At 41.7% G+C, this 27,595-nt stretch overlaps 1 protein-coding gene and 1 non-coding gene across 4 annotated transcripts in view; both read left to right on the top strand.

Moving 5' to 3' along the window:
• Positions 1 to 27,595, top strand: part of DIP2B (DIP2 acetate--CoA ligase B (putative)) — a 235,873-nt gene that overhangs the window by 114,178 nt on the left and 94,100 nt on the right. For all 3 annotated transcript variants that reach the window (XM_024736531.1, XM_024736532.1, XM_024736530.1), the window contains exons 2-3: positions 5,462 to 5,533; positions 26,701 to 26,829. In XM_024736531.1, coding sequence (XP_024592299.1) covers positions 5,462 to 5,533; positions 26,701 to 26,829 — 201 coding nt within the window. The remainder of the gene's footprint in view (positions 1 to 5,461; positions 5,534 to 26,700; positions 26,830 to 27,595) is intronic.
• On the top strand, positions 7,557 to 7,628 carry TRNAD-GUC (transfer RNA aspartic acid (anticodon GUC)). The gene has a single exon. It is a non-coding gene; the product is annotated as a tRNA-Asp (tRNA).

The raw sequence follows: 27,595 nt of genomic DNA, 5'->3' as shown, positions 1-27,595 counted from the left end.
ACTAGTTGTGGTGCACGGGCTTAGTTGCTCCGCGGCATGTGGGATCTTCCCGGGCCAGGGCTTGAACCCATGTCCCCTGCATTGGGAGGTGGATTCTTAATCACTGTGCCACCAGGGAAGTCCCCACACTAAGTACTTTTAATCACAAATAAAAACTTTGCAGCATAGATATTATTGTTCCCCATTTTGCAGACATGGAAACCGAGACTTATCAAGAGGTTAAGTGAAACTTGTCTAGAGTCAGATAGCCAGGAAGTGATAAGGCTGTGCTCCAGGTGCAGCTGTGTCTAGCTCTTAGGTTCTGAACCACAGCATGGCGCCGCTCCTCCAGTGTAAACATACACTCCCCGAACTGCTAACTGACTTGTGGGACTATTCCTCCTATCATCGCTGACCTTTAAGAGGCTGGGTTGGCTGGCAGGCTCGCACCCACCTCCTCCCAGGCGCTCTGTCATTCTGCTGGGAGATGAGTTGCGGGCTGCCTGAGCCAAGCCACTTTCATTGATCCCAGGTGGCGAGGAGAGAAGTTGGGAACACACTTCCTTTCTGTTCTTCCCCACACACCCATCTCTCCATCGGTCTGGTGTGGCTCTTCAAGACTGTGGTGGTGCTGAAGCATCTAGACAGTCTTGGGTCACGTGGGTCTCTGACTGCTCAGGGCTGGTCTCTTGGGTCCCTGTCTCATCAGGCCAGGAGCCTTCACACCTGCTGGGTGCTGCCGACCTCTGAAGTGGCTACTCTTCTAAGTGTTCACTAAGTGGGTGAAGAAATACGTTACCCTAGTGGGAGGGGAAGGCTAATCCTCCCTGTATTTGTTTACTTCTCAAAAAACTTGAACAACAGGTTTAACTTAGCTCTATGCCATTTTAATGCAAATTTTATACAGGTATAGTTACGGCACTCCTTTTTGTTTTATATGCCAGCTGGCAAAAAATCTGTTGTGAGTAAGAATGCCTGTGGTGTGACTTAGTATCTGTGAGCTCCGGAGGCTCCGTGCTCTCCCTGGAGGCCATGTCGCCGAGACAACCTTCTCACGCACCTTTCTCACATTAAGTCAGCAGAACTGTCCAGCACACTCCAGACAGGATTCTTCAGTGCAGCGATTTCCAAACTTCTTGAATTTTGAGACTCATTGGAAGGAACTTGTTAGAAACACAGTATCTGGATCTTAATCCAAACTTAGTGGATCAGTGTCTTCATGGGAGGGGCCTGGGAATTTGTATTTTTACAAATTCCTCGGGTGATTCTTAAAAATTGGGCAAGTTTAGAAAGCATTGCTTTAGTGCAGCGAAAAGCATTTTTTTAGTGCAAAAAAAGCATTGCTTTAGTGCTTAACTACAGGTGGTAAGAGTGATAAGAGCACAGACTGTAGGAGGCAATGACAGAAATGTGGATAACAAATTCAGTTATGTGGGATAACTGAATTCCTTCTGTCTGGTCTTGCTCTCTGACTAAGGGATACCTCACTATCTGGTGGGAGTTCCTTCCGATTTTAGTGCCCAGTGATTTATGTACTATTCCTCTCTTGCTTTTCTGGCCACCTTCGAGGTCTAGCTGTCGAATTTCAGTAAACTTTTGGTTCACTAAATTTCTCTCCCTGGGTGTTTCAGCTCCTGCTAATGTAAAGACCCATTCCCCACTCATTCTCCGATTTCCACCCAAGCACATGTGTCTCGTTGATTTATTGTTCTTTCACTGCCTTCATTTTACCAATTCATTCAGTCACTCATTCAATAAGTGTCTATTGTGCGGGGCTGCAGGCGGGCTACAGAGATAAACAAGACACAGGCCCTGCCCTCAAGTGCACAGTCTAGTAGGGACATAGATGTGTAAACAAATAATTAAAATACCAGTGATGTGCTGAGTGCTATCACAGAAGTGTGTGCAGAGTTGTAGGGGCACCAGGAGGAAGTGAGTAACAATTGGTGGCAAGTGTCACAGAGGAGGTGACTTTTGAGCAGGGTCTTGTACTCAGAGAAAAGGGAGGGGGCATTTGTAAGTTATATCACCATAGTCCTCACTTCTCCTTGCAGTGCATCTTCTCCTAGGGCTCTTCACTGTCTTTGCTCGTTTATGGAACAAATGGAGCTAATTGGCATGGCTGAATCAGACTCTCTTTATTGACCTTTTTCAAAACCTGAGATGGTTGGTGGTTGAGTAATCTCCATGATACCAAGTCTAGCAGTTTGTCCCACGATCATTTACCGACAGTGAATGGTTGATACTCTAAACACTGAAGAAAGCTTTTAAAGGCCTTTTTCACTTTATCAGATGTGTTCTGAGCCAGCAGAAGTGGTCTTTGTGCTTTTCAGGGAGTGGCATGTGTGCGCGCGTGTGTACGCACGCGTGTGTGCGTGTGTGTGTGTGTGCGTGGTAGAGGTAGGGGAGCTTGTGAGTGGGGAATGGGACAGGAGAATGCTTGTTTCTTTTGCAATAAAAGACATGATTTCCTGTTTCTCAGGAATGTTTCCTTGGTAGGCTCCCACATCTCTATTAGTTTTGTGTGTTATTAGAGATTACCTAAACTCTGCAGTTTGCTGATTTGACAAGGCTTGGTTTTGATTTCCAAAAATGCACTGTGGGTTTTTCTTACTTCACTAGGAAAACAGAGATGAAGGGCCATTGTGATTAAATTTGTATAGTCTAGTAAGTAGTCATGATTGCAGTTTTAAAATGTTTGTTTCTTGAAATAATGGATGCTCATTGTAGAAAACTTATAAAGTACAGGCAAGCAAAATTGCAAAGAAGCTAAAACCAATCCATAATCTTGCAGGCCATAACTAACCACTCAATATTTTGGTGTATAAAAATCCAGAATTTTTTCTGTGCATATACATGTATGTATAAAAATGTTGTTATTCCAGAAATTGAATATACTGTGTAAACTGATTAGTATCTTGCCTTTTTTCCTGTTATATAATTTAACCATCTTATTATGTTAACAAATATATATCTACAGAACTATTCATTCTTAATGAAAAAAACTTTATTGTCGAGATTATACAAGTTGTTCAGGCTTTTTTTTTTTTTAATCAAACTCTGTTAAAGTATATAAAACAAATGAAAATCCCCCATAATCTCATTCCCCTAAGGATAAACATTTAATATATGTATATGTATATATATATAGCCTTCTAGACTATTTTCTTTATATATGCAAACATTTCTATTACCTTTTTTTTTTTTTTACAAAATTAGTTCCTATTATACCTAGTGTTCTGCAACTTGCCTTTTACCCTTAATATATTTTTTAAAAGTTTTTTTAATATTTTTATTTAGTTAGTTATTTGGTTGTGCCAGGTCTCAAGTTTTGGCTTGCCGGTTCCCCAGTTGCGGCACATGGGCTCCTTAAGGTGGGCTCCTTTGTTGTGGCACGTGGGCTCCTTAGTTGCGGCAGGGGGGCTCCCTAGTTGTGGCTCATCGGCTCCTTAGTTGTGGCATGTGAACTCTTAGCCACAGTGTACATGTGGGATCCAGTTCCCTGACCAGGGATCGAACCTGGGCCCCTTGCATTGGGAGTGTGGAGTCTCAACCACTGCGCCACCAGGGAAGTCCCCCCTTAATACATTTTAGAGAGCTTCCTGTGCCAGTACATTTGGAATACCTGCATAATATTATGTGGATCAGGGTTTCTTGTCCTCAACACTACTGACATTTTAGACTGGTTAATTCTTTGTCATGGGCCTGTCCTGTGCATTGCAGGATGCTTAGCAGCATCCTGGCCTCTATCTTTTAGATGCTAGTAGCATCCCTTCCTCTAGTTATGACAAAAATGTCTCCAGACGTTGTCAGTTGTCCCCTGGAGGGCAAAGTCATTCCTAGTTGAAAGCCACTGATACAGATGGTCTATAATGTAAGCATCTAGAGACCTTCCAGTTTTTCCATGACAAAGAATGGGTCAGGGAATATTCCTATACTGATTTTTGTGCACCTCTGTGAATTTTATCGTTGAATAAATTCCTAGAAGTGCAGTTGGTGAATCAGAATTTTGATAGAAATTGCCAAATTATTCCAGAGATTGTATCGATTTATTTTTCAACTATATCCTGATGGTTCCAAATCAATATCTCTTTCTGAAGTTCTAGATTCATGTAGCCAACTGTTGATTGGACATCTCCTCCTGTGTGTCTCATAGCCCTTTCCTAAGCTCAACTCTTATCTTCTTCAACCCACCAAACATGCACTTCTTGCTGTATTTCTCTGTCAGAGAATATCATGACCATCTGCCTGGTTGCTCAAGCCAAAAACCTTCTCCATCCTACACTGAACCAGTCATCAAATCCTATCTAGTCTTCCTCCCTAATGTCTCTCTTAATCCATTCACTTCTTTTCATCCCTTCTACCTCTATCTTTAATTTAAGCTACTAGCCCAGATCACTGTAGTAGCACTGGGGCAAGAACTAGCCTCTCTGGCTTTTACCCTTGGTTCCACGCTCCTCAGGAAGAATAAACTTGCTGCACTCTGTGATATGCAAGTGTTACTCCCCTGCTTAAGCCTTTCAGTGAGCCCTGCTGCCTCTCCGCCATCTGCTCCATCAGTCAGATGCTGAGGCCAACACATCTAACGTTCATCAACCATGATTTCAAATCTCTGTATCCATCAGAATAGGCTTTTTTCTCCCCACCACATATATTTATTCACCAGATATATTTATTCCCCCAGCTTTGAATTACTCACTGTCCCTTAAATGTCCCTTTGTTCTCCTGCTGCATTTCCTGGTCCTTTTAACCATGCTCTCTGCCCATCCATTTTCTACCCTTTCTTTAGCACCAAGCATATTTCTTGAACTCTTCAGCCACAGAGTTTCTCCTCTATTAATCAGTTTTATCCTTTTTGCATTTATTGTATATGTACTTTTTCATTTAACCTTGTGAAAAAGACATACATGAATAGAAATAATACAAACCAGTGAACCAAGTGGAGAGGATATGGGAATTCCAGCTCCAAGTTCCAGCACAGATCCTAGGGTGCAAACGTGCATTTCAAAAATCCCATCCCAGTGTGTGAACCTTGACTTCTCCCCTTAACTGGACTTTTGATTTTTATGTGGTTCTGTAGAGCAATGTAATTGAATACCTCCCAAGTCAATTGCATTCATTTGGTCAAACTATAATCCTTGGAGAGAAGTTCATTTGTCTGCCAGCCTTGCCATGTTCCATTTTGTATATCTTAAATACCACGGAAACAAGGGTGCCCTAGGAACTTGGGAATCTCTGACATGGAATGCAGCATACTGCTCTGCTAGATTGGTGTAGGGACAAGCCCTGCAATTTTCCACAAGAAGTCAACTCCAATCCTGTGGGAAATCACACATAGCAAAATCCTTGGCAAAGAACTATACATTTTTTTCCTACTCTCTATGTAGTAATTCTGTAACACTCTGTAATTAATTTTATTTCTACAGTGAACAACCACAGAGTAAGAATAATGCATAACCTGTTTCTGTTCTTGCTATTTTAGGGGACATCACACAGAAGGGATATGAAAAGAAAAGGTCAAAACTCCTGTCTCCTTACATCCCGCAGACACAAGGTAGGCAATGAGAAGTGGCTTAAACCTTTTCAGTAAGAATGCTGTCTTACAGGAGACCTGTCTTTTTTGTTGGTTCCTGTTTTTTCCCTCCCTCACCAGGGAAGAGAAAAAACAGAAGGAAGGAAAGGAGGAAATGAATCTTAATTGAGCATCTGCTGTGTGGTAGGCACTTTTAAAATACCCAACGTCATCAAATCATTTATACAGAACTTGAGTGGTAGTGTGTCTATGCGTAGCTGACATGATTCAATGGCAGAAAATTCCAGGTTATGGAAAAACTGCATCTTTTTAATGCCTGAGCATGAACTGTAATGGAGAGGAGCAAGTGGGGCAAAGATAAGGAGGAGGGACAGATTTAGTTTGCAAGGCAACCCAAGGATTGCAGTCCCTGAGCATGTGGGGGTAAGAACCCTAAATAAACTTTTAAACTATTTCACAGCCTGACTTATTCCTTCTGCAAAGAGACTGGCGTGTTCTTTGTATATCAGAAAGTTCTGAGTCACTTCTGTGCTTAATTCCAGGCGGGTTGCTGGAACCTTTGCCTCTAGGCAAAGCTGTCTGTTTCTAAGTCATCATATTTTTAAAGTTACTCAGCCTCCAGGATTTCCTTTGATAGCCTGTTTCTATTTAATCACTTTTACTATAAAGAGTTTTTTCTTTATTTCTAACTTCCCCCCTGCAGTCAGTCAGAGTCCATTTCCACAAGACTGTGTTTTGTGGAACTAATAATTGCTTTTATTTCTGGATTATAATCCTTTGAGGGCTTTGGATCCCCCATGGTTCTAATATCAAGCCTTGCACAAGGTTTATAGTCTGTAAATATTTGTTGAATGGATAATGGAATAAATAAATGAGCAATGATGGTATACCAATCGATTTCACTGAAGTCCTTGTTTTATTTCCTGCATCATTCTTGGAAATTCCTCCCTGCAGAAACTAGTAGGTCAATTCAGTGATAGCCAGTTTAAAATATCTTAATGAACAGATGGATGTGGAAATGAATTGAGAGAAAAGGGTGGAAATCAGGCCAGTGACAGCTAATGAAAAGCCAGCTTTTGCTGAGCAAGGCATGACAGAAAAGGGGAGTCCTCTGATTGGCTGCTTAATTATGGATCTGGTCCATGCCTCTGTAGGCCCAGAGATTTACTGTAGTCACTTTGTGCAAAAGCAATCAGATCCTGAGAAAATAACTCAGTAAGGAATGTAACTATAAAAAGGACCATGGTCTGTCTCATATCTGTTGTCAGGCTACAAAGAAACCAAATCATGTTCAAAAACCAGTTTATCAATTTACTATGAGAAACCACTGAGACGCATTCAAGTCTGTGTGGTCAGCACATTCTTGCCCCACGGGCCGGCCTACGAGAGGAGCTTGATCACGCATAGAAGGTTGCTTAGTGAGAATGGATATGACGGAGCAGACATTTAGTTGCAGCAGGCCAAGAGAATGTGACATAGCATCTCACAGTAGGGATGGTCTTGCATGTGACCTCATGGGGGAAATAGAAGCCATTTGATGGCATCTCCTTCCCGCTATTAGACTTCAAACTCACCACATCAGTGCCCATCATGTTTATCACCTCCTCCCTTCTGGTTGAAGAGGTGATCTGTCCCTCCTAACCAAGGGCAGTCCTTTCACCTGGGCTTTTGATCCCATCTCCTCCTCCCTCTTCAGAAACCTTTTACTATCATCCCGTGACACCAAGGACAGGGCAGTGGGAGTGGGCCACCCCAGTGCAGGCAGTGAGGGGTGCAGTATCTATAGAAATTTTAAAAGCAGTAATAAAACCAACAAAAAGTTGGTCGGCTTTTTCTTATCACCATGGATAGCAATTCTAAATGCTGTAAGTAGTAAAATCTCCTCCCGCTGAGTCAGACGGCTGCACTGCCCCCTCGGTATGCCACTGCAGTCAGCTCCCTGTCTCTCTTGTACTGTCACTCTCTCCCTCTCAACCAGATTATTCCCCCAGACGTTGATCATACTCATTACTGTTCTTTTTAAAAAAAATCCTCCCTTGGGAATTCCCTGGTGGTCCAGTGGTTAGGACTCGGCACTGTCACTGCTGGGGCCCAGGTTCGATCCCTGGTCAGGGAACTAAGATCCTGCAAGCTGTGTGGCATGGCCAAAAAAAAAATCCTCCCTTGTCGACCACTTCCATCTCTACCCTGTCTGTCTCCCCTTTATGATCAGACTGCTGAGAACTGTCTATATTTACTATCCCTGTTTTCTCAACACCTTCTCACTTCTCAGCCCATTCCAGTCCCTTCTGAAGCTGCCATAAGTGATATCTCAGTACTATTTGCCACTCTGCCTCTTGAGACACTCTCCTCATTTTCTTACTCCTCTCTTCATGTTGCTCCTAGTCATCTTTGCAGGCTCCTTCTCCTCTGTTAAATGTTGGAATTCCCAAGGCAAGACCTCAAGCCCTCCTGACATCTCACTCTATATCAGTGGTTCTCACATTTTAGCCTACATCAGAATCACTAGAGGACTTGTTCATATACAGATTGCAGGACCCTGTTCTCAGAGGTCCAGGTTGGGGTTCGAGAATTTGCATTTCTGTCAAGTTCCCAGGTGATGGTTGCTGGTATGGAGAACCAATGCCCTGTCTCCCTAGAGCTTTTCAAGGGAGACTTTTCTTAGTGGTAAAAAGTCTCTCAATTTGTGTTTGTCACTTTCTTTTCCCACCTTTGTTCTTGAATCTATTCATGTCTTTCCCAGAAATGGATTGTTTGTAGGGCTGGGTTATATTGTATGGATTCTGTAGCAAAAGAAGAGATTACACCTTGACATTTTTACCCCGTTTGTCTTTGTAGATTTTGAAGAAGGCATTTAGTTTGATTTTTTTTTACTGGCATTGGATTTAATGCAGATTTTAAACTTACTGAATTGTATTAATGCTTTATATAGAATTTATATAGGATTAAAATGAAAGTCATTTTAACACTTTTAGTAGGAGTTTCCTACTTACTTCTAGAGGGATTCAACCTCTTTCAAACTCTTTCTGTTACCTTGTTAGATTTCATTTCCTCCAGTTGTGAGGTGTGCTTCATTGTGAGGGTGGCTCCTTGAGTGTAGTATATAAAAGTAACATTCTCCACCAGTCTCTCTCGAAAGAAAAAAGTAATACTGCTTGCAGCATTGTACTACTAGGACAATTACATGCACGTGCTTATCTAAAAATTTAGTGAGTGGTTTTCCATACAGAATTGCTTTGGAGTTATCTTAGGTCGCATATTTATGTATATTTTAGATTTCTTTTCTCAAATGTTACATAAATCTTTAAAATAGGACCTTCAGAAAAAAATTAACAATGTAACAGGGAAAATGGGGAAATATGGAAGAGAACACATGGTTGAGGAAAATACTTAGTGGAAATTGAGTAAGGACAATTTGGGGTAATAATAAACATAGCTTAGTTCACTAACATCACAGGGGTTAGATTCTAAACTTACTGTATGACAAAAATCTGATGTCTCAAAATTACCCTTGGAAATCACTTAAACCTGTCAACATTGGAACTGATTGTTGTTTCTTTAGTTTCTACAAAACCCAAACTTTATCTGGTACTTAAGGGCATGCCATATGAAATTCATATCTTGATAAAGGGCATCAGGGCCGCAAGATGTTCTCACTATGAGAGGCAAGGGAGAAATGAGGATGTGGCAGGTTCATATCTCCTCGTTCTGAGCCATATGCTCTTTGAAAGGAATGACCCATAGAACATCTTTCAGTGGCTTGGAAGCTATGAGAGCCTGGATATAAAGCTTCCCACACACCTCAGTTATTAGCAGCTTTGCAAGGAGAAGAGGCCAGAAATTAACTCTCTTTTGTCAAGGCCCAAAGAATTGATTATTCAAACCACATACACTCTTAACTCCTCTGTAAATTAGTCGCTCTTGGCCACTCTTGGATTTAGAAGAAAATGGAAGGTTTTGTGCAGGGAGACAACTTCCTGTAGTCTAATCCTTAAGATGTTTTGCATACAAGTAACTGATTAATTCCAAACAGCTTTAATAGAAAAGAGTTTATTCTAATGATACCGGGGTTGCTGACAGAACCTCAGGTCAGCACGTATTTACTATGTGCTTTCTGTGCTCCAAGTACTGTTAAGACATCAGGAGGCAGCCAGCATTGGACAAGACTGCCTGGGACCCCCTGGCTTGCTCCCTCAGTCTACTAGGGGTTTGCTCAGCTACAACTAACACTAAGAAGGCTTCCTTGACCAGCCTTATCACAAACAGTCCCCACTCGCATGATCTGCACTGCATTTATAAAAGGCTCTCTCTGACTGTCCCGTAGATTATGGTTTGTTCGTGTGTCTTATTCCCCTACTGGACTCTTAAAGTCTTTATAATCAGGAACATTCTTTTTTTATTATTATTTCTTCATGTCCCCAGTTTCTAGCATTAGTACCTGACACATAGTAGAATTCTATAAATGTTTGTGGAACTAAACAGAAGGAACATTTAGAATTTAGAAATATTTCCTTTCGTAAACATCTGTGAAGATGGAAGTGTCAGATAATGAAAAAAACAGATTACTCTACAGATTGGAGAGTGATTGGTCCTGGCAACTTGTCTCTACCTTCAATAGATCTTTTAATTTAGAGCTACTAAATCTCAAGAGACTGTGCACACATATTGATTCTCATCAGTATTATATTACAACATCAATATTAGCATTCCTCTTTACTTAATTTTTATTTTTAAATGAGACTACTGAATCTATTTTACAGAGTCAAATGCTACTACGAGGTTTGTAACAACAACAAAAATAAGCAGTGTCCTCTTCTTCCCCAGAGACAGCTTCTTTCAACTGCTTTAACTGTTTCTTCTGGCATTTACCTCTGTAGGTAAAAGATTAGAATTTTTCTCTCTTACACATTCTTCCCCCAGCCACCTGGACACCACACGCTCCCCTTCCCTTTACCCCTTCCTTCCCATCTCCCATCTCATACTCATTGTGGGCTGTCTGTTCAATGTACTACTTTGGTTGTTGCCAAGTCAGCATTCAGTGTTTGCATTATTTTGATTATGTAAATATTATTCACAGCTAAGTCACTTGGTTTACTAGGATTACATTTCCTTTCTTTCTCTCTCTCTTTTTTTTTTTTTACAGTTAATCCATTGTTTTATTATTATGTTTATAGAGACAACTCTTGATGCTGTCTCTTCCTGAACTGATTGTTTCTTTGTCCTGCTACAGGCCTTTATTATCATTCTGGTGGTGTTTTAGGAAGGAGTGGGGATAGATAGATGTGTTATTCTTCCGTGTTTAATCAGGATTCTTTATCCTAACGTTTCTATTTAAGGATTGTTCAAAACTTGTACCAAGATCATTTCTATCAATCTAAAAGATCTCAAAGACGTCAGTACCTTATTTGCTGGTTGTTCACCAACAAGCTGATCAAATGGTCTCTACCACAGCCTGATTAAAGTGTTGAAACTGGGGGGCCTCCCTCCTTTGGGTGGTTCTGAGAACGAGCCCTGCCTCAGCTCTGCTTTGCAACTCTCCGCTATTTAAAACTGCCCTTGAAGTTCAACGGTGGCATCTTCTCTTGGACCCACATCCTTTGCTTTAGGACATTACTGCAGCTTCTGTTTTTCATGGCATTGATGTACACATTCCATTCTGTCTTCGTGTATTTGAGATCATTTGTGACCTTTGTGCATTTGTTTTTCTTCCTTCATCCATTGACTTTGTCCTACTGTCTTTCACTTCATTTAATTGTGTTTGTCTTCTGCTTCAGAATAGGATCTCGCCTTTTATATATTCCTTCCTGGGCTAGGTTCCCACATTATTTTTCCCCTGGGCCCTTACCTGCTGCCCTTTTAGGGGTAAGATGTGTCAGCTTACGATTATGCTTACGTGTTGGCATTTTCTAGCTTGTCTTGGTAAGAAGTGCTGGTGGCCCAAAGCTTCTTTCCAAACTTGGATTCCTTTTGTGGTTGCTGCCTATTTTGCTGCAGGGTATTTGCTCACCAGTGTTCCAGTGTATGTACATATGCTGCACTTGCCAGTTGTTCCCCACCCCTTTCGTCCCAGGTCTTCTGAGTTCAGTCCTGCCTTTGAGATTGTGCAAATGTGTATATAACCGAGTGAAAATGAAAGAAAAGAGAGCCTTGTAAGTTTTATCCTCTCTCTCTAAAGACTCTGATAACTGCTCTCAAGGATAGTCTGTGATCCTGTTATTCTTACAGACCTCATGTAATTGTATGAAAATTGTGAGAGGCACAAATTTTTGCATAAAATATTTGCGGCTTAGAGATACACAAATAAGCAGCCTTCTCAGATTAACAGTTAACCATATCCTTTAAGTTGGTATCTCTTCACTTTTGTCTTTGTTTTTCCCAGCCACCCACTCCCATTGGTGGAAGTGAGGAGACAGAAAAGATCTTAATTTCTTTATTTTAACTAAAATTTTGGGTGCTTGCAGTGTGATACCCAGAGCTAATTACTGCAGGAGATAAAAGATGAATTAAGACCAGCCTCTGACCTCAAGTTTATTTATACTATAAAATAGGAAAGATAGGTGTACAAATGAGAATCATAAAAGATAGAGTGAAATAGGGGCTTCCCTGGTGGCGCAGTGGTTGAGAGTCTGCCTGCCGATGCAGGGGACACGGGTTCGTGCCCCGGTCCGGGAAGATCCCACATGCCACGGAGCAGCTGGGCCCGTGAGCCATGGCCGCTGAGCCTGCGCGTCCAGAGCCTGTGCTCTGCAACGGGAGAGGCCACAACAGTGAGAGGCCCGCGTACCGCAAAAAAAAGGTAGAGTGAAATAAGCACTGTAAGAAAGTTCTAAACAAAATATTATGGAAATTCAAAGGGATGTGAACCTAAAACTAGCTACTGAAATCAAGAACAGCATTTTGGAATGCTGTAGAACATTCCCAACCATATAAATGTTAAGTAGACAGAGTGCCTCTTTGTGTGCTTGGGGTGGGATCGATTGTATTTTCTCTATCACGTTTTGATTTAAAAGTTCCTTCCCAAGTGAGGATCACAGAATAATGGAAAGAACATGGAATTTTTTATTCCAGTCCCAGTTCTGCCCTTTCATTAGCTAGGTTTGGACACTTGTATAGTTGCTATGAACTGGAGCACGCATTGCAATCTTATCTGTACCCACATGCCTCATTGGAAGGAAGTCCGCTGTCTTTTGGGGCTCCTCTTTCCTCTTGAATTGTCCAAGAACCCCCTGGGATATAGGTAGTGCAGGAGGAGAGGTGGTCAGTGTAGCTTCCACACCCAAATGGGAAGAACCCCATAGTCTGCTGCTGCTCCTCAGTGCCTCGTGGGGCGCTACTGAAAACCGATCCTCACCTTGTGACCAGCAATGCTGTCCCACTGCTAACCCTGGGTCCTGCATCAGTCACTCTGAGGAAGGAGCCCACTCTGCTCGGCTCAGCCAAGGTACCCCACTTGGATTCTCAGGGCAAAGCTCTAAGTATTGTGTTCTTTTAGTCCACACACAGCCATTTTCCTGATGCCAAGTGGCCCAGGAAGCTTCAGATTTACCCTAGGCAGATGGCCCCTTTCCAGACTGTGAATGTGGACTCTTTCTTTCCTCCCTTCCCCCAGGCAGCGAGGCAGGTTAATCACCCATCCTTCTGAGGAAAACTCTCCTCAGTGAGCTCCCAGGGAAGAGTCTCTGAGTGATTCAAGGTACCTTCACCCAGGGTGGAGGGTGGAGTTGGGAGTGGAAGCTCTGTTTATAATGATTCAAGGTGATTATGGACACACTCTCACTGTAGAAAAACAGATTTAATCTGGTGTAGGTGTCCTGCCTCCTTTATGGTATCTATCAGATGGTGTTATTGCAAAGGTAAAATGAGATGGTGTTGTGAGTTTAAAGAGCCTGTATTTTCACTGATAACTGTATTATCATTGTTATTCTGTCATTCCCTTTCTAAAGCCCTTTAAAGGCCGCTGATTGGTTAAGGAGAAGTGACCTGACCCTGCTTTTCTTCTATGGCCTCATTTTGTCTCACTCCACCTCTTTCACTGTGCTTCAGCCCCACCAGTCTTTCTTAGACTTGTCAAGGCTTTTCTCCCTCACGGGACTTATACAAATACCTCGTTGCTGTGTAAAGTAGCCCTCCCCACACCCCCACCCCCACACTGAAGCCCGCATCAGCCTATCCTTTTAACAGGCTCTTCCTGAAACTCTAGTACAAATTAAATTCCTCATTACGTGGGCTCAGAGATCTTTGTCTTTTTCCTTCTCAGCGCCGATCACGTTGTAAAAGATACACCTGACTGGGTGATCACTTATTTAATATATTTCTTCTCTGACACCAGCCCCCGAGACCAGTGACCATGTCTGCTTAAAAAGCTGAGGCATTATGTTCGCTGGTTCTCAGAGCACATCCTCCTTCCCTCTGTTACTCTTACAGGTGAAAATTCCTGTTTAATCATTGGCAGAGTTGAAAGATAAGAAGCCAAGGTTGGCTTTCCTCCATGTTTCTGATTTGGAGATTTTGCATGGTTTTGTACTAAAGATCAGCTTCTTTTCCAGGTTATCATTGTTATTATGTTCAAACAGTAGAATCATGCAAGACTCTGATGTCTCTTTCTGCCAGAGAACCATAAATTGTGTACATGCTGACCATTGAGAAAGGAGGCTTTGTGTTGTAGAAGAAATGAAAATTTGTCTAAACTTATTGTTAATAAACACTGTAACATCATCACTATTTAAACATAATGGTGACCCCTAGTGGGTATTCTGTATAACAGACTGAAAGATCCAGGAGCTCCCAGACTGAAGTGGTCACTGTGTGTCGTGATCAGCGAGTCATTTTTTTCTTTGAATCTCAAGTATGTTTCACAATAGAATTTAGAAGTTTGGAAGAAGGCATGATCTATGAGGTTCACAGCTCTCCTTATAGCTGTCTCCTTACCTAACCTATATTTAGGGTCTTTTAAAATTACTTTGATTTTATACAGAGCTCTTTCAGTAAACAAAGTGGTAAGGAAATGGTAAAGTTCTCCAGAGTACCTCATCCCTACCTCATCGCAACTCCTGAGGGGATTTTATATCCCCTCCAATCCGCATAGTTGTATGTGACTAGTTTTCACATGCACAGTTGTAATTATAGACATAATATTCTGTGTTCTTTTATTACTGGAACCTTTTCACGTGTCTGCATAGTCAACAGCTCTTCACTTTTCGTGGCGTATAATACGCATCTCATCATGTTGATACGTAAGTTAATTCTGTCTTTGCTTTTAGCTTCTTACTGTGGTAATGAAACTGTGCACATCTTATTCAAAATATAGAAATCTCTACTTTTGGGCCCCAGGTAGTTCCTGAGATCTGGTTGGAGTGTGAAACCATGGCCAGGGAACGATTCATCTTTAAGCAGCAGCTTGCCTGCCCAGCTGACATTGGACATGCTGTTAAATAATGCCCTGCTGGGCCCCTATGTCCTCAGACCTCTTCCTCCTCTTTCAGGAGACCTGAGGTCCATGTTTCCTGCTTCCTTCTGTGATGAATTGGTGCCCTGGCAAGTAAGCTAAATAAGCAAGTAAGCATTCCAAGATTTTTTTAATCCAACCAGGACATAGTTTCCTCCTTCTCACCTCCATATATGCATTGAATTACCAGTTGCTTTGGGGGAAAGAAAAAGAAGACAATTGATTTTAGAAGATTGGAAAATCCTGCTCACAATGTCATAATTTATCTAGGAAACTGAAAACTGGGCATTATTTTAACTTATTTTGGTAAGAATCTGCTCTCTGTGGTATGGCCTTCAAATTAAGAAAATCCAATATCATTTTTATTTTCTTCTTTATACTTAACTGTTACCTTGATGTTCTATAATGAACATATATTATTTTTATATCCTGAGAAAGAGAACTTCTCTAAATTATGGAAACCCAGTAAAGCTGTGGAATAGTATACAAAACATCCAATCTCATCACCTAGAAATGATGGCTATTAACGGTTTACTGTATTTGCTTTCCCTTTTTTTCAATGCACATATAAAATATATCTGTCAGTCTTATGTTTTAAAAAATGAAACTCCAATACATGGAAATAAAAATTTATAAAATAAAATTCATAATAAATTGGAGAGTGATTATTAACAATCAAACAGATTAGCTACAGAGTTTCATCATTAAGCGTCCCTGTTATTCTTTCTTTCTTCCTTTCTCCCTTCCTTCCTAATATTTATATATTGATTGATTGATTGATTGATTTTTGGCTGCTTTGGTTCTTCATTACTGTGCATGGCTTTCTCTAGTTGCAACGAGCGGGGGCTACTCTTCATTGCAGTGTGTGAGATTCTCACTGAGGTGGCTTCTCTTGTTGCGGAGCACGGGCTCTAGGTGTGCGGGCTCAGTAGTTGTGGCACACGGGCTTAGTTGCTCTGCGGCATGTGGGATCTTCCTGGACCACGGCTCGAACCTGTGTCCCCTGCATTGGCAGGTGGGTTCTTAATCACTGCGCCACCAGGGAAGCGCCCTCTTTATTTTTGGCTGCTTTGGGTCTTCGTTGCTGCATGTAGGCTTTCTCTAGTTGCAGCGAGCAGGGACTACTCTTCGTTGCTGTGTGCATGCTTCTCATTGTGGTGGCGTCCCTTGTTGCAGGGCACGGGCTCCAGGGTGCGCGGGCTTCAGTAGTTGAGGCGCGCGGGTTCAGTTGTTGTGGCTCGCGGGCTGTAGAGCGCAGGCTCAGTAGTTGTGGCGCACGGGCTTTTGCTCTGCGGCATGTGGGATCTTCCCGGACCAGGGCTCGAACCATGTCCCTTGCATTGGCAGGCGGATTCTTAGCCTCTATGCCACCAGGGAAGTCTTCCCTATTATACTTAAAGTATATTCCTAGGATTCAGTTCCTAGGAATTCATTTTATTCTTTTTTTGTTTCTTTTATGTCACCTCTCTTAAACCTGAACAAGTATATTAAACATTTGAACCAAGCTTGTTCTGTCAGAAATCCATGTTTTTGTGGCATTGTGCTTTGGGCACCCGAGGAATGCTTACTGAACAAACTTGTCAGCCACTTACTGAAACTGCAAGTTGACCTTTTGGTTTCATTTCTGGCAAGCTACCTTGAAATGTCTGTCATGATTTTAGACCCAAAGAGACCTGGTCTGCTTGGATGACTAAATACCCGAGGGGACCGAGAAAAACTTTGCAGAGCATCATACTAATGTTGCTTGGTGAATAGCGTGTTGTGAGGCTTTTTTTTTTTTGGTACCAGTTCAGTAGATCTCTTGGCTAAGTGTCATCTGACTCTCAATTCTCATCAGATGTCTGTATTTATGTTACATTTCCTTGTGGTTTGTTCTTTGATAACCTCTAGATAATCCTGAGTGGAGATGTTCGTTCTTTCTAATTCTTCCTCAAATTTATCAACTCCCAGTTCCCCTATCACCTCCCGATCATTTTTTGGTAAAATTTTTTATTTAGTCCACATTATCTTCTTTTTCCTAATTAATTACATTGCAAAATACAAAATAAAAGCACAGTGAGGGAGGAATCAGAAAAAATACATCAGACTTTTGTTTCCATCCGTTGTGAAATGAGAATCCATATTCCTTCTTTTTATCCTTTGGATTATTAACTATCTAATTTGAAAGTGCCATGTTTCTTAGCAGGGTAGTTTGGTTCATCCTAGCAAATCTGCTTACTTGAGGGTGGGAGGGAGGGAGACGCAAGTGGGAAGAGGTATGGGAACATATGTATATGTATAACTGATTCATTTTGTTGTGAAGCTGAAACTAACATACCATTGTAAAGCAATTATACTCCAATAAAGATGTTAAAATGAAAAAAAAAAAAAAAAGAAATCAGTGACAGGTAATTCAATTTTATATTCACTATAACCCTCCAAAAAGGAATACAAAGCTAGTGTTTTAAAATGGGTGCTTTATCTGTTTAAGTCAAACCATTTACTCTGTGCATGTTTACAGACAAAGTAGTTCATGTGTGCTAATCTGATTTCCTTCCTGTATGTATCATCTGACCGTACAAATAAAAATAGCCCCTTTCTATTTTTTGTTCTCTAAAGTTAATTGAAATAGGTTTTAAATAATTTCTCTAGTGAATGGCTGAAAACCTTATTTGGAGGGGCTTTCTGCATTATCTTTCACATGAAGGGAGATGATTTTAAAAAATTAACTCCTGATTGTAAATCCTGAAGCATTTAGATGCTCCTAAACTAAATTATTAATTCTGATTGCTTTCCTCTTAAGAGCCTTGGGAGAATTTTCATAACCTTTTCAGGTTGAGAACCTGTGGAGTTAGACCTGGTTTGAATCCTGGCTCTGCCATCCCCTGGCTCTGTAACCCTAATCCATGTCTCTCTTTTCTTTTCCATAAAAAGTTGAGAGTGATAGTTCTGGCTTTGTAGGGTTGTTGTGAGGAATAAATAAGACAAAAATTCACAGTGCCTCGCACAAAGCAAACACTTAAATGTTAGCTTTTATTATGATGATTTTTTTAACATCTTTATTGGAGTATAATTGCTTTATAATGGTGTGTGTGTGTGTTGTTGTTGTTTTTTTTTTTTGCGGTACGCGGGCCTCTCACTGTTGTGGCCTCTCCCGTTGCGGAGCACAGGCTCCGGACGCGCAGGCTCAGCGGCCATGGCTCACAGGCCCAGCTGCTCCGCGGCATGTGGGATCTTCCCAGACCAGGGCACGAACCTGTGTCCCCTGCATTGGCAGGCGGACTCTCAACCACTGCGCCACCAGGGAAGCCCTAAAATGGTGTGTTAGTTTCTGCTGTATAACAAAGTGAATCAGCTATACGTAAACATATATCCCCATATCTGCTCTCTCTTGCGTCTCCCTCCCACCCTCCCTATCCCACGCCTCTAGGTGGTCACAAAGCACCCACCTGATCTCCCAGCGCTATGTGGCTGCTTCCCACTAGCTGTCTATTTTACATTTGGTAGCGTATATATGTCCATGCCACTCTCTCACTTTGTCCCAGCTTCCCCTTCCCGGTGTGCTCAACTCCATTCTCTACGTCTGCGTCTTTATTCATGTCCTGCCCCTAGGTTCTTCAGAACCTTTTTTTTTTAGATTGCATATATATGTGTTAGCATACGGTATTTTTCTCTTTCTGACTTACTTCACTCTGTATGACAGTCTGTAGGTCCATCTACCTCACTACAAATAACTCAATTTCGTTTCTTTTTGAAGCTGAGTAACATGGCATTGTATATATGTACCACATATTCTTTATCCATTCATTTGTCGATGGACACTTAGGTTGCTTCCATGTCCTGGCTATTGAAAATAGAGTTAGTTTTCTGCATACAGGTCTTTTGTCTCCTTGGGTAGGTTTATTCCTAGGTATTTTATTCTTTTTGTTGCAGTGGTAAATGGGAGTGTTCCCTTAATTTCTCTTTAAGATATTTCATCATTAGTGTATAGGAATGTGAGACATTTGTGTGCATTAATTTTGTATCCTGCTACTTTACCAAATTCATTGATTAGCTCTAGTATTTTTCTGGTGGCATCTTTAGGATTCTCCATGTATAGTGTCATGTCATCTGCAAACAGTGACAGTTTTACTTCTTCCTTTCCGATTTGGATTCCTTTTATTTCATTTTCTTCTCTGATTGCTGCGGCTAAAACTTCCAAAACTGTGTTGAATAATACTGGTGAGAGTGGACAACCTTGTCTTGTTCCTCATCTTAGAGGAAATGCTTTCAGTTTTTCACCATTGAGAACGATGTTGGCTGTGGTTTTGTCATATGAGGCCTTTATTACATTGAGGTAGGTTCCCTCTGTGCCTACTTTCTGGAGATTTTCTATTATAAATGGGTGTTGAATTTTGTCGAAAGCTTTTTCTGCGTCTATTGAGATGATCATATGGTTTTTCTCCTTCAATTTGTTAATATGGTTTATCACATTGATTAATTTGCATATATTGAGGAATCCTTGCATTTCTGGGATAAACCCCACATGATCATGGTGTATGAATGTGCTGTTGGATTCTGTTTGCTAGTATTTTGTTGAGGATTTTTGTATCTGTGTTCGTCAGTGCTATTGGCCTGTAGTTTTCTTTATTTGTGACATCTTTGTCTGGGTTTGGTATCGCGGTGATGGTGGCCTCATAGAATGAGTTTGGGAGTGTTCCTCCCTCTGCTATATTTTGGAAGAGTTTTGGAAGGATGGGTGTTAGCTCTCCTCTAAATGTTTGATAGAATTCACCTGTGAATCCCTCTGGTCCTGGACTTTTGTTTGTTGGAAGATTTTTAATCACAGTGTCAATTTCAGTGCTTGTGATTGGTCTGTTTATATTTTCTATTTCTTCCTGGTTCAGTCTCAGGAGGTTGTGCTTTTCTAAGAATTTGTCCAGTTCTTCCAGGTTGTCCATTTTATTGGCATGTAACTGTTCGTAGTAATCTCTCATGATCCTTTGTATTTATGCAGTGTCAGTTGTTACTTCTCCTTTTTCATTTCTAATTCTATTGACTTGAGTTGTCTCCCTTTTTTTCTTGATGGGTCTGGCTAGTGGTTTATCAATTTTGTTTATCTTCTGAAAGAATCAGGTTTTAGTTTTATTGATCTTAGCTGTTGTTTCCTTCATTTCTTTTTCATTTATTTCTGATCTGATCTTTATGATTTCCTTCCTTCTGCTAACTTTGCGGTTTTTTTGTTCCTCTTTCTCTAATTGCTTCAGGTGTAAGGTTAGGTTGTTTATTTGAGGTTTTTCTTGTTTCTTGAGGTAGTATTATATTGCTATAAACATCCCTCTTAGAACTGCTTTTGCTGCATCCCATAGGTTTTGGGTCGTTGTGTTTTCATTGTCATTTGTTTCTAGGTATTTTTTAATTTCCTCTTTGATTTCTTCAGTGATCTCTTGGTTATGTAGTAGCGTATTGTTTAGCCTCCATGTGTTTGTATTTTTCACAGATTTTTTCCTGTAATTCATATCTAGTCTCATAGCGTTTTGGTCAGAAAAGATACTTTATATGATTTCCATTTTCTTAAATTTACCAACGCTTGATTTGTGACCTAAGATATGATCTATCCTGGAAAATGTTCCGTCAGCACTTGAGAAGAAAGTGTATTCTGTTTTTTTTGGATGGAATGTCCTATAAATATCAATTAAGTCCATCTTGTTTAATGTATCATTTAAAGCTTGTGTTTCCTTATTTATTTTCATTTTCAATGATTTGTCCATTGGTGAAAGTGGGGTGTTAAAATCCCCTCCTATGATTGTGTTACTGTCGATTTCCCCTTTTATGGCTGTTAGCATTTGCCTTTTGTATTGAGGTGCTCCTATGTTGGGTGCATAAATATTTAGAATTGTTATATCTACTTCTTGGATCGATCCCTTGATCATTATGTAGTGTCCTTCTTTGTCTCTTGTAATACTCTTTATTTTAAAGTCTATTTCGTGTGATATGAGAATTGCTACTCCAGCTTTCTTTTAATTTCCATTTGCATGGAATATCTTTTTCCATCCCCTCACTTTCAGTCTGTACGTGTCCCTAGGTCTGAAGTGGGTCTCTTGGAGACAGCATATATACAGGTCTTGTTTTTGTACCCGTTCAGCTAGTTTGCGTCTTTTAGTGGGAGCATTTAATCCATTTACATGTAAGGTAATTATCGATATGTATGTTCCTATTACCATTTTCTTAATTGTTTTGGGTTTGTTATTGTACGTGTTTTCCTTCTCTTGTGTTTCCTGCCTAGGGAAGTTCCTTTAGTATTTGTTGTAAAGCTGGTTTGGTGGTGCTGAATTCTCTTAGCTTTTGCTTGTTTGTAAAGGTTTTAATTTCTCCATTGAATCTGAATGAGATCCTTGCTGGGTAAAGTAAATTGGTTGTAGGTTTTTCTTTCATCACTCTCAATATGTCCAGCTACTTCCTTCTGTATTGCAGTTTCTGCTGAGAGATCAGCTGTTAACCTTATGAGGATTCCCTTGTATGTTGTTTGTTGCTTTTACCTTGCTGCTTTTAATATTTTTTCTTTATATTTAATTATTGATAGTTTGATTAATATGTGTCTTGGCGTGTTCCTCCTTGGATTTATCCTGTATGGGACTCTCTGTGCTTCCTGGCCTTGATTGACTGTCTCCTTTCCCATATTAGGGGTGTTTTCAACTATAATCTCTTCAAATATTTTCTCTGTCCCTCTTTTTTCTCTTCTTCTTCTGGGACACCTATAATTCGAATGTTGGTACATTTAATGTTGTCCCAGAGGTCTCTGAGACTGTCCTCAATTCTTTTCATTCTTTTTTCTTTATTCTGCTCTGCAGTAGTTATTTCCACTATTTTATCTTCCAGGTCACTTATCCGTTCTTCTGCCTCAGTTATTCTGCTATTGATATCCTTCTAGAGAATTTTTAATTCCATTTATTGTGTTGTTCATCATTGTTTGTTTGCTCTTTAGTTCTTCTAAGTCCTTGTTAAACGTTTCTTGTATTTTCTCCATTCTATTTCCAAGATTTTGAATAATCTTTACTATCATTACTCTGAATTCTTTTTCAGGTAGACTGCCTATTTCCTCTTCATTTGTTTGGTCTGGTGGGTGTTTACTTTGCTCCTTCATCTGCCGCGTATTTCTCTGTCTTCTCATTTTGCTTAACTTACTGTGTTTGGGGTCTCCTTTTTGCAGGCTGCAGGTTCATAGTTCTCTTTTTTGTGGTGTCTGCTCCCCGTGGGTAAGGATGGTTCAGTGGGTTGTGTAGGCTTCCTTGTGGAGGGGACTGGTGCCTGTGTTCTGGTGGATGAGGCTGGATCTTGTCTTTCTGGTAGGCAGGACCACGTCCGGTGGTGTGTTTTGGGGTGTCTGTGAACTTACTGTGGTTTTAGCAGCCTCTCTGCTAATGAGTGGGGTTGTGTTCCTGTCTTGCTAGTTGTTTGGCATAGGGTGTCCAGCAGTGTAGCTTGCTGGTCGTTGAGTGGAGCTGGGTCTTAACATTGAGATGGAGATCTCTGGGAGAGCTTTCACCATTTGATATTGCATGGGGCTGGGAGATCTCTGGTGGACCAATGTCCTGAACTTGCCTCTCCCACCTCAGAGGCACAGCCCTGACGCCTGGCTGGAGCACCAAGAGCCTGGCATCCACACGACTCAGAAGAAAAGGGAGGGAGGAAGGGAGGAAGGAAGGAAGGGAGTGGGGCGAGGGAGGGAGGGAAGAAAGAATAAAATAAAGTTATTAAAATAAAAAGTATATTATTAAAAATAAAAAAGTAATTCAAAAAAAGAAAGAGAGCAACCAAACAAAAAAACAAATCCACCAGTGATAACAAGTGCTAAAAACTATAGTAAAAAACAAACAAACAAACAAAACGGATAGACAGAACCCTAGGACAAATGGTAAAGGCTAAGCTATGGAGACAAAATCACAGAAAGAAGCATACACATACACAGTCACAAAAGGAGAAAAAGGAAAAATATATATATTAAAAAAAAAAAAGAGAGCAACCAAACAAAAAAACAAATCCACCAGTGATAACAAGTGCTAAAAACTATAGTAAAAGACAAACAAACAAACAAACAAACAAACAAACAAACAAAACGGATAGACAGAACCCTAGGACAAATGGTAAAGGCTAAGCTATGGAGACAAAATCACAGAAAGAAGCATACCCATACACAGTCACAAAAGGAGAAAAAGGAAAAATATATATATTAAAAAAAAAAAAGAGAGCAACCAAATCAATAAATAAATCTATCAATGATAATAAGCTCTATGTACTAAACTAAGATAAACATGAAACCAGAAACAGATGCAGAAAGCAAACCCCAAGTCTACAGTTGTTCCCAAAGTCCACCCCCTCAATTTTGGGATGATTCGTTGTCTATTCAGGTATTCCACAGATGCAGGGTACATCAGGTTGACTGTGGAGACTTAATCCGCTGCTCCTGAGGCTGCTGGGAGAGATTTCCCTTTCTCTTCTTTGTTCGCACAGCTCCTGTGGTTCAGCTTTGGATTTGGCCCCGCCTCTGCGTGTAGGTTGTCTGAGGGCGTGTGTTCTTCGCTCAGACAGGACAGGGTTAAAGGAGCAGCTGACTCGGGGGCTCTGGCTCACTCAGGCCGGGGGGAGGGAGGGGTGCGGATGCGGGGCGAGCCTTCATTGGCAGAGGCCGGAGTGACGTCAGGCGCGCTGTGCGTTCTCCTGGGGAAATTGTCCCTGGATCATGGGACTCTGGCAGTGGCAGCTGCACAGGCTCCAGGAGGGGAGGTGTGGATAGTGACCTGTGCTTGCACACAGGCTTCTTGGTGGCTGCAGCAGCAGTCTTAGCGTTTCATGCCCGTCTCTGGTGTCCACACTGGTAGCCGCGGCTCACGCCCGTCTCTGGAGCTCATTTAGGCGGTGCTCTGAATCCCCTCTCCTCGCGCATCCCGAAAGCATGGTCTCTTGCCTCTTACGCAGGTCCAGACTTTTTCTCGGACTCCCTCCCAGATAGCTGTGGCACTCTAGCCCCCCTCAAGCTGTGTTCACGCAGCCAACCCCAGTCCTTTCCCTGGGATCCGACCGAAGCCCAAGCCTCAGCCCCCAGCCCCCGCCCACCCTGGCAGGTGAGCAAACAAGCCTCTCGGGCCTGGTGAGTGCTGGTTGGCACTGATCCTCCGTGCAGGAATCTCTCCGCTTTGCCCTCTGCACCCCTGTTGCTGCACTCTCCTCTGTGGCTCTGAAGCTCGCCCTGCCACCCCCCCCGCCCCGTCTCCGCCAGTGAAGGGGCTGCCTAGTGTGTGTAAACTTTTACTCCTTCACAGCTCCCTCCCCGAGGTGCAGGTCCCATCCCTATTCTTTTGTCTCTTTTTTTTTCTTTTGCCCTACCCAGGTACGTGGGGAGTTTCTTGCATTTTGGGAAGTCTGAGGTCTTCTGCTAGCGTTCAGTAGGTGTTCTGTAGGAGCTGTTCCTCATGTAGGTGTATTTTTTATGTATTTGTGGGGAGGAAGGTGATCTCCACGTGTTACTCCTCCCCCATCTTGAAGCTATCAAGGTATCAGAGGACCATACAGTCTCTGTCACAACTACTCAACTCTGCCTTTATGGAGTGAAAGCAACCATAGGCTAACAGATGCATGTGGCTGTGTTCTGACAGAACTGTTTATAAGAAGAGACGTGGGCTATTAGTTTGTTGACCCGTGTTCTAGAGAAATAAGACTTAGCAAATGAAACAAGGTATGAATATATCAAGAATCAGTACAGGTCTTCTGGGAAATGGATTATCAATAGGATTTAGGTTGGTTAAAAACTTCCATTTATAACCCCAGACGTTACACTTAAAAGTCTCAGTGTTGAAATTGTTCTGCTCAGATGTTTTATAATAAAACTCTCAGCTACTAGGAACCATCAAAAATAAACATTTCTAGATCCATAAAAGCACTTTAATAGAGAGCACCCAAAATATACTATTCCTTGCCTTCTTAAAAACAGTATATAAGGGCTTCCCTGGTGGCGCAGTGGTTGAGAGTCCACCTGCCGATGCAGGGGACGTGGGTTCGTGCCCCGGTCCAGGAAGATCCCGCATGCCGCGGAGCGGCTGGGGCCCGTGGGCCATGGCCGCTGGGCTTGCGCGTCCGGAGCCTGTGCTCCACGGCGGGAGAGGCCACAGCAATGAGAGGCCCGCGTACTGCAAAAAAACACAAAAATAGTATATAAAAAAATAATCTTTTCTTAAAAAAGGAAACCTTTTTTATTACATCTTCTGACTTCGTGGGTCAGGAATTTGGGCAGGGCTCAGATGGGTGATTCTTATGCTCCACATGGTGTCACCTGGGGTCCGTCACTAAGTACTTTTCACCTGGTCTGTAAGGTCCAGGATGACTTCAATGACATGTCTGGTTTTTGGCAGAGGCAGATGGAAGGCTGGGCTCAGCTGGGACTGTGGACTAGAGGTCCTACACCTGGTTTCTCTAGCATGCTAACCGTTTTTTAAAATTGCTATGACTTTGTCGTTAAACATCTCAGTTCCTGTAGTACTGTGATTCCGTCAGCCTTTGCTGAGGTTTGTGGGGCTGTTGCTTGCACTCCCCAGACCCCACTGTCTTTCAGTCTGCTTTTTTCTTTTTGGGTTTCATAAGCCAATTCTTAGCTGTGGTCTGGAGCAATGCATTTGCTGGGTAGGTGACATCTTCCTATAGTGGGCACTTAATTTGCCGTGTGGAGGTACCCTTCTGGGCACAGCTAAATGATATTTAAGAAACTTAAAATACTCCTTAAAAGAAGAAGCAAACTCCTGCAATATGCGACAACATGGATGAACCTGGAGGACATGATACTGAGTGAATTAAGCCAATCATAGAAGGACAAATACTATATGATTCCACTCACATGAGGAATCTAAAATAGTCAAACTCATAGAAGCAGAGAGCAGAATGGTGGTTGCCAGGGGTTTGGGAGTGGGGGAAATGGGGAGTTGCTGCTACTCAGTGGGTAAAAAGTTTTAGTTACGCAGGATGAATAAGTTCCGGAGATCTGCTGTACGACATCATGCCTGTAGTTTACAATGCTGTACTGTACACTTACCAGTTTGTTAAAAGATTATGTGTCATGTTAAATATTCTTACCACAGTTTAAAAAAAAATATGACTTAGGAGCTAACACCATTTGGAAAAAAAGGCACTAAAATGTCAGAACTTAAAGTGTTTCTCTTCTGCTTATTTTACTGCTTATTTTCTCTGCCCCATATTCTTGGTAAAACAGTAAATGTTGGGAGGACAGAATATAGGGACAGGCCAGGGACTAGAAAGGAATAAGTTCAATGGTGATTCCAGTTGGAAGAGGGGCTAGTAAGATGTGACTTGAAGGTGTGTTTGCACAATAACCACCCTAGTTTTGTTTTAATGACGTTTACTTGGAGTAACTTATGATGGGGAGGCCAAAGCTCCGCAAGCTATTCTTTGTACAACTATGCAGGATTAGGGGGTCATGTACACCCCACCCCACCTGCCATTCTCCCACTTGACCAGTCCTTGGAGTCTCTGGAATGGCCTTTTCGTTTACTTATATTTCCCATCGCCTGTTGACAGTTACAGCTCCAAGATGATGTTTTTTTAGCCTGGATGTCTTTGTATCTTTTTGACATACTTATGTTAAATAAAGCTCTCTGACCCTTTACTGGAGATGGGGTAATAGTACCTACCTCAAAGTTTGTGGAAATGCTGTAAAGTGCTCAGAAAACATCAGCTATTATTGTCATCTGATAACCATCTTCCAAACTTCCTGTTTCAGAAACTGATTCAGCAGTACAGAAAGAACATAGAAACCAGACACCTGCTCCATCTGCAGCTCAAACTTCCGCTCCTTCTAAGTACCACCGAAGTCGATCTGGGGGAGCCAGGGATGAACGATACCGATCAGGTGAGAGGGAACTGAAAATTACCAGTGGAACAGTTTTTACTAACTGTAGTGTGAACTGTATATCCTGAGATATATGTTTGTTTTATTTTTTTCCCTTGAAGTGCCAACAGGTGTATATTAACTAGTACCTGTTACGTGCCAGGTGTAGTAGATAACTCTTATTTGCTGGGGATACAGCCCCAAATAAGACATTTCTGCCCTCAAGGGCAGAAGAGGAGCCAGGCAAGTACAAAGGCACTGTGAATAAATAAGAAGGCAGAGGGATAGGGTCTCATGGGATGGTACTGGGAGAACTCAGTAGGCTCTGTTTGAAGAGACATGTCCTTCTGTGTTTGCCAGAGCTGTTGATTAGTCTCTTGACTGAGGGAGCTGGAACAAAAACTCAACAGTGAAATTTCAGATTGGTAAATTCTTAAACTTTATTTCTTCTCACCCAGGAAAAACCCATGGGAAAGGAAAAGGTGATGTGCTGTGGCTGGCAGTGGGGGCATGGTCCTGCCACACCATGTCCAGCACTGATGAGCAAAAATGAATCATAGACCCTCAGGGGGACGTGTGGCCTAGTGAGCTCATCCCATGCCCACCTGCTGTCCACTGCACTAGGATAGTCTCCGCAGCATGTTTATTGTTTTAAGAACTAGCAGAATTAAGCCAGAAGACTAACTGGAATGTTATTTTACTTTCTCCAGATTTTTGTCTCCCTTATACCAGTCAAGGTTACCTTATCCTTTTCTTGAATTGAAAAACAGGGTGTATATCAACCCTC

The sequence above is a fragment of the Neophocaena asiaeorientalis genome, unplaced genomic scaffold (genome assembly GCF_003031525.2).
Source record: "Neophocaena asiaeorientalis asiaeorientalis breed wild unplaced genomic scaffold, Neophocaena_asiaeorientalis_V1.1 scaffold134, whole genome shotgun sequence".
Taxonomy (NCBI): domain Eukaryota; kingdom Metazoa; phylum Chordata; class Mammalia; order Artiodactyla; family Phocoenidae; genus Neophocaena; species Neophocaena asiaeorientalis.
Note: the sequence above shows the minus strand (reverse complement) of the source record. Positions and strands in the feature narration are given on the sequence as shown.